Raw genomic sequence first — 7,077 nt, forward strand, 5'->3', positions numbered from 1 at the left:
CCTTAACGTAAAATTTTACAAATATTTATTTAAATGTGATATAGCAACCTCGTCGCCGCTGGCTGCAACTATGTATGCACGAGGCACTTCGAAATGACAGCTTCTCAGATCAAATGAGATATTGGAATTCCTCTTTCGGCTCTCTCGATCTAACCTCCGTCCTCAGAGTCCTCCCCTTCTCTCTTACCCTCAAGAAATCACCACCAAGCTCTAATATCAGATTCCACACAAGTCTGGCCTCCTCACATACTCTACGCGAGCTTCAAACCCCAGAAAACCATTCCAACTGCTTTCGTGTCCAATCCGAATTCTTGGCTTCAATCCAGCGTTCTGGTTCACGCAGCAAATCCGGCCTACTTCAAGACGCCCTCCTTGTGCTCGACGAAATTCACCATAAAGATCCCATCTTATGGAACGTTTCAAAGTTAAGTTCTGCTCTCCGTACTTTCAACCAAAGCTCTCAATTTGATTCGACCGTGAGAATTTTCAAAATAATGCGCTCGGCAGGCTTACAGCCCGATCAGTTTGCTTATGCGAATGTGATCTTGGCCTGCACAGCCATGCAGAAATTTAATCTGGGTAACCTGTTTCTCTCTCTTGTGATGAAAGTTGGATTTCTTACAAGTGGGTATGTTCTTAGTGGTCTCATAGACTTGTTTGCCAAAGGTGGCTGTTTTGTTAAAGCTCTTGATATATTCCTATATGGTTATAGTGATAATTTGGTCTGTTGGAATGCTGTCATTGCCGGGGCAGTTCGAAATGGTGAAAGTTGGATTGCTTTGAAGCTTTTCCACCAAATGGTAGAAAGTCTGTGCATGCCGAATGGTTTTACTTTCTCGAGTCTTCTAGGTGCTTGTGCCGCTGTTGGGGAACTAGATGTGGGAAGGACAATCCACGCATGGATTGTTAAGTTCAATCAGCAAGACGACATCTTTGTAGGAACAGCCGCCATTGACCTTTATGCAAAGTGTGGTGACATGGATGCAGCGGTGAAGATGTTCTTATCAATGCCTGCTAGGAATGTGGTTTCCTGGACCGCCCTGATTTCTGGTTTTGTGCTGGAGGAAGATGGTGAATCTACACTCAAATACTTCATAGAAATGTTGAGAAATAACATATATATTAATGCATACACTATAACAAGTGTACTCTTTGCATGTGCTAAATGTTGCATGGCAAACATTTCTTATCAGATCCATGGTTTGATTTTCAAGTCTGCCTTATATACCGATCCAGCGGTAAATGCTGCTTTGATCAATTTATATGGTAGAATTGGAAATGTTCAAATGTCTGAGAAGGTATTTAAGGAGGGAGGCATGGAAGTGCATCTTATTAACTGGTCTGCAATGATTTCTAGCCTTGTCCAGAATCAATACTTTAGTAGAGCACTAGAACTTTTCCTGCAAATGCTATGTGAAGATCTAAAACCTGATAAGTCATGCATTTCCTGCATTCTCAGCATTGTTGACTGTATAATTTTTGGAGAACAGTTGCATAGTTATATTGTTAAAGTAGGATTGGTAGATGATTTGCTTGTTTGTAGCTCTATTTTCACCATGTACTCCAAATGTGGCAGCATTGGAGATAGTTATGAGCTGTTTGGGCAAATGCCAGACAAAGATAGGGTGGCATGGACATCAATGATCTCTGGTTTTGCTAGGCATGGTAATGCAAAGGAAGCATTTCAATTGTTTAGGGAGATGATCCTTGAAGGCATTAAACCAGATGATATGGCTCTTTCTGCCGCTTTTACGGCTTGCAATAGTCAGATTTTTCTAGATAAGGGGAAGGAAATCCATGGTTTTTCCTTTCGTCATGGACTTAGTATCGCCACCGTCATTGGAAGCTCAACCATATCAATGTATTCAAAATGCAAAGATATAGAGTCTGCAAGAAGAGTGTTTGCTTATATCCAATGCAAAGATCAGATTTTGTGGTCCTCTTTGATCTCTGCTTATTCTACAAACAACAAGAGTGAGGAGGCAATCTTGGATTTCCATCGGATGACTACAACTGGTTTGGAGATTGATCATATTACATGCTCATCCGTCCTTGTGGCATGTGCACAATTGTTTAGACCGATTTTAGGGACGCAAATCCATGGTCAGGCAATTAAGGCCGGTTTAATCCTTCATAATTCTGTAGCTAGTTCGCTATTGACTTTGTATGCAAAGTGTGGGATTATAAGTGAGTGCCGTAAATTATTTGATGGGATACAAAACCCTGATTTGACGACATGGACAACAATGATTGAAGGATATGCTCGACATGGGAGAGCTAAGGAAGCCCTTGAAACATTTGATCTGATGAAGAATAATGGAATGAAACCAGATTCAGTTACATTCGTCAGTATCTTATCCGCATGCAGCCATAACGGTTTAGTAAATGAAGGATTTTTCTATTTTGAATCTATGAGTAGTGACTATGGGATAGAACCAGAGACGCGTCATTATTCATGTATGGTTGATTTACTTGGTAGAGCTGGAAGACTGAAGGAAGCTGTTGATCTCATTGATAGAATGCCAACTGAACCAGGTTTGCTGGTGTGGAGCACATTACTTGGTGCTTGCAGAGTTTATGGTGATGAAGAAATTGGAGGTTTAGCCAAAAAGAAAGTGCTTGACTTTGAATCTCCTGACTCTGGAGCTCATATTGCTGCCTCAAATATGTCTGCTGACATTGGGGATTGGGAGCAAGTTGTGCGGATAAGAAGTTCAATGAAGGGATTTGGTATGAAGAAAGAGCCTGGATGGAGTGCTTTGTGAAGGTTTGGATTGTTTATCCTCTCCTTTCCTTATGATCTGCTAATCTATGTAGCTCACTTCTTTATATTTGATATTAAAAGGTATTTGAAGTTTCAAAATAGCATTAATGAAGGAAAGAAAACATAAGTGTAGATGCTTCTTCTTTCTTTTAGTTTAAGTTACTAAGATGAGAATATTCAAGGTCACGATATGACTGCAGTGGTTGGAATTACAAAACAAATTTTGTTAAGTGGCCAGCGAAGGACTTCTATTTGTTTTGGGACTAAAAAAGTGCCCAACATTTGCATAACAAATGACTATTTTTGCTGGGACTTGGAAAACTTGCTCTTAGACTATTTACCTGGGAATTCAATGAGTTACCTTAGAAATGTTTCATCATATGAAAGGGGAGAGAAGTTTTTGCTGAAGTGTAGGGTCGTAGACTTTTGGCAGTCATTGATTCCTTTGTTTCTTTTTCAGTTTTTTACATTTGTACAAAGGAAACTTTACAATTTGTATCTTTGTTTATTGCTTCTTTTGCTTTATAAATTCATAATTTCTTAATTAAGTAGAAGACATTGTGCTCAAGTTTACCATTGTGTTTGAGTAGTTACTGACGAAGTTCAAGTAGTTCGTAAAAAGTTATCGTGTTAAGCTAAAAATACAAGAGTCCTATTTACCGGGAAAATCAAAGCCACTCTAGTTTTACTTCTCGTTTATTAGCTTTGTTTTTAACAGGCATTTTAATAATATGCAAAACATTTTCAAAAACTTTTTCCTTACAACATAATTTGACTTGCCATGCTTACTAACATTAATGCCAACAGATGAAGGATTCTAAAGAAACTTCTACATCGAGCAAACATTTTTTTGTTTGATGCTTCATTTGGCAAAAGGTTTAAGGAAAAACTCATGGTCCTCATTTTTCCAATTTGATTTTGACAAAGGATGATACTATTGATGATGATGATGATGCTATTCAGACTTTTTTCCCATCATTCCTTCCATTTCCAAGTTTCTAGTTGTCTCCAACAAAAATTTTGTTGAGAATTCATAAGAAGAACCTGCTAAAATTCATCCAAAGGATATGGTGGGAGGTTTAAGAAAAAACTCATAGTCCTCATGTTTCCCATTTGATTATTGCTAAGGATGATACTATTGATGATGATGTTGCCTTCAGACTTTTTCCCATCATTCCTTTCATTCCCAAGCTTCAAGTTGTCGCTAACAAAAATCTAATTGAGAATTCATAAGAGTTCTTCTGTTGTCAGAATTTTATACTTGAATAAGGTCTCTCCACATCTAGTATTGCAGGCGAGTAGTTGAGAATTGTAAAGACCATATAGATTGAAGGCTGGTATGGTTTTGAGTTTTCTGCAGAGAGAACATGAAGCTTGGGGACATTTCAGATTTGTAGTTGATCAAGTCAAAGGGATTGAGGCTTCGTTTGGGATGTCTTCTTTACTGTGTCTTAAAGCAGCATTATAGTACAAAAATTTAATTTTTGTACTAAAAATTTACTTTAAGAAGCAATAAAAAAGCTGTCCCAAACGAAGCCTAAACGTCTCAACATCAGTGGAAGGATAAGCCGCAATGTTTCTTTGCTGTGTTATGCCATTTATTGTTGGGTGTAATGTGATGCAAACTACTGAATATTTTTTTGTTTTTGAGTAATAAAGATTTTTTTGAATCTGTTGGTGCTGTTAATGGACATACCTAAGAGTTAGGCTTCGTTTGAGACAACTTTATTTCTGCTTCTTAAAGCAGCTTTTTAGTACAAAAAAAATTTTCATATTAAAAGCTGCTTGTGAGGAAAATTACTGGTGGAAATGATCTTGTGACTTGTGAGGAACATTGGTTGAAATGCTCTTAATTCTTGTCGGCAGAAGGATCACTGAGCACAACAAGCCTGCACTCATGCATACTACTGTTTTTTTATCCCTTCTAATAAATAATAATGTTATAAAAAATTAATAAAATTAGCTTAATAATATCGCAATCAAATATTAAAAATTTTCATAATTCTAAAAATTTAGACTCATAATAATATGAAAATCTATCAAACTGGATGATATAATAAATATTAAAAAGTTTTAAATAATGTATAAACAATATAATCATATAAATTTGAATTTAAAAAATAAAGAGAATTTATGTATAAATATTTTTTTATTAATTTAAATTTATATATTTTTAATTTTTTAATTTTATTTTAATTAAAATTTAATTCATATATAAATATATAATTTAATATAAATTATTATTATTATTATTATTATTATGAACTAAACATTAATTAATCCACCATGTACACATTGTTGAAATTTCAACTAGTTGTTTAGTCACATACATGTGGGAGGTTATTCTAATGTTGTTTATATAGTTTTCCTTCTTTTCATCAGTTAAGAGCTCATATAGAGTGGTGGAATCATGTGGTTATGATTAATTAATGCTTAGTTCATAATAATTTAAAATTTTTAATATTATTAATTCAATTGTGTTATTTTTAAATTAATTTAATATTTAATAAAATATTTTATGTTAAATTAAATTATTTAAATAGATTATGCATTGAACTGACTGGTTCTTAAAAACTGGGATTGGTTCAAATGTTGGCTGGTTGAACCGGCGGTTCAAACCAGTTCCCACCAGTTTGATGTTGGGCCGGTATTTCACGAGGACCGAATCGGCAATATGTCCGCTGTGCAGCTTCAATATTGGCGTACCACTATTTACCCTAAAAAAATAGCGGAAGTTTTAACGTTCGGCTGGAGCTCCGGGGCGACACCATTCAAGCGTTTGGAGTTCCGTTGGAGATGCTCTTAGTGGTTTAAGAATAGCTGTAAATACGCTACAATTAGCATTTGCTATAAAGGGATTTCCCAATGGTTTGGGCACCGCTGTAATAAATGAGTTTTTGCAATGATTTTAAAGATTGCATTGCTCAGGATTTGCGGCTATTAAAACTACTTTAATATAAAAAATTATAATATAGCAGTGATTTTAATCGCTGTAATTTTTATAAAATTTCAGAATTGCAGTGGATTTAACTGCTGCTACGATTAGTAAATTTAAATTCTACTGTTTAATAAAATTTATTAATATTTTAGGGTAAGAATTCAATAAATTATTTATTTAAATAAAATCATTTACGAAATAAATAGCAAAAGGTTCCATGGTGTAGTGGTTAGCACTCCAGACTTTGAATCTGGCGACCTGGGTTCGAATCCCGGTGGGACCTTTCTTTTTGTACCATTTCGCTTACATCTGTATTACAAATGTCATATAAATATGAATGATAAATTTTAATAGCAGGAGGAAAACTATTGTGACAAATTGCCTCATAATATATACCTAATTAAATAAAACTTTTGTAGCAATAATATGAATACTAAGTTTTAGAGAAATATATCTGAGATTATATATTTTGGATAAATTTATTTTTTAATTGGGATAATATTGTATATGTATTTTCTTAAGTTCAGATTTTTATTTTTGTCAAAATTATTCTCAATGAGAGGTAATTTTTTATCTATATTTTTTGAAGTTGAAATATTTAAAATTGATTTGCAAATTTGTACTGTCTTAAGGAAAATAATGAAATACGATGATGTTTGGAGGGAAAAGGGCGTTCATAGGATCCTTCAAAGTTCCTGAAAAAAAGAGTTAGGCATGAATGGGATCCAATGGCTAGCGAAGCACAATCGAAGTATTTGCTAATAGTCGATAATGTTTAAGGAGAGAGGAATCAAATAAATCCTTCAACATATGAAGCATAAATGAAATAAAGTTTCGCAGCAACAAAAAGTGGTCAGTGTCTAACGAGAGAGATTATTCTATGCTGCCGCCGAACGCAGTTTTACATCTTTGGATGAATCAGGCTCAATCATGTCAACAATACCGAGCTACAATACAATAGAAAGGTAGCGTACACATTTTGATTGATCTCCAGACGTCCACACATAATAATTTCTCATTTAACGGGGTATTAGCCAAATTTCTCTATACGACAAATTCAATAAAGATGGCCTCTATATATATAATAAATTATACAACAGCTCATTTGGCCTGAGAATCATAAAAGCATGCAAAACTAATCACATTTATATTAGCAAAGATTTATTTTGCACAGAACAATAATTCCAGAAAAAACTGAACATTCAAATGGAGCACCAAATTTGGTTATCAACCCTGCAAAACATAATTAACAAGGATTCAACTTCATATGTACATATACAGAGTGCCTTGATTGCTCCGTAAACATGAATACTAGACCTTTAAGTCTAATAAGAAGCACTCTCTCTGTACAGGAATTCCATTAACCATAGCTATC

At 34.8% G+C, this 7,077-nt stretch overlaps 1 protein-coding gene and 1 non-coding gene across 2 annotated transcripts; both read left to right on the plus strand.

The window, feature by feature from the left end:
- Nucleotides 1-6: 6 nt before the first annotated feature.
- LOC110101700 (pentatricopeptide repeat-containing protein At1g74600, chloroplastic-like) lies at nt 7-4,398 on the plus strand. The gene is made up of 2 exons (XM_028693600.1): nt 7-2,767; nt 3,572-4,398. The coding sequence occupies exon 1, from the start codon at nt 75-77 to the stop codon at nt 2,763-2,765; it is 2,691 nt and encodes an 896-aa protein (XP_028549433.1). The 5' UTR covers nt 7-74; the 3' UTR covers nt 2,766-2,767; nt 3,572-4,398.
- Nucleotides 4,399-5,913: 1,515 nt separating this feature from the next.
- On the plus strand, nt 5,914-5,985 carry TRNAQ-UUG. The gene has a single exon. It is a non-coding gene; the product is annotated as a tRNA-Gln (tRNA).
- The last annotated feature ends 1,092 nt before the right edge of the window (nt 5,986-7,077 follow it).

This window comes from Dendrobium catenatum, unplaced genomic scaffold (genome assembly GCF_001605985.2).
Source record: "Dendrobium catenatum unplaced genomic scaffold, ASM160598v2 fragScaff_scaffold_328, whole genome shotgun sequence".
Taxonomy (NCBI): Eukaryota; Viridiplantae; Streptophyta; class Magnoliopsida; order Asparagales; family Orchidaceae; genus Dendrobium; species Dendrobium catenatum.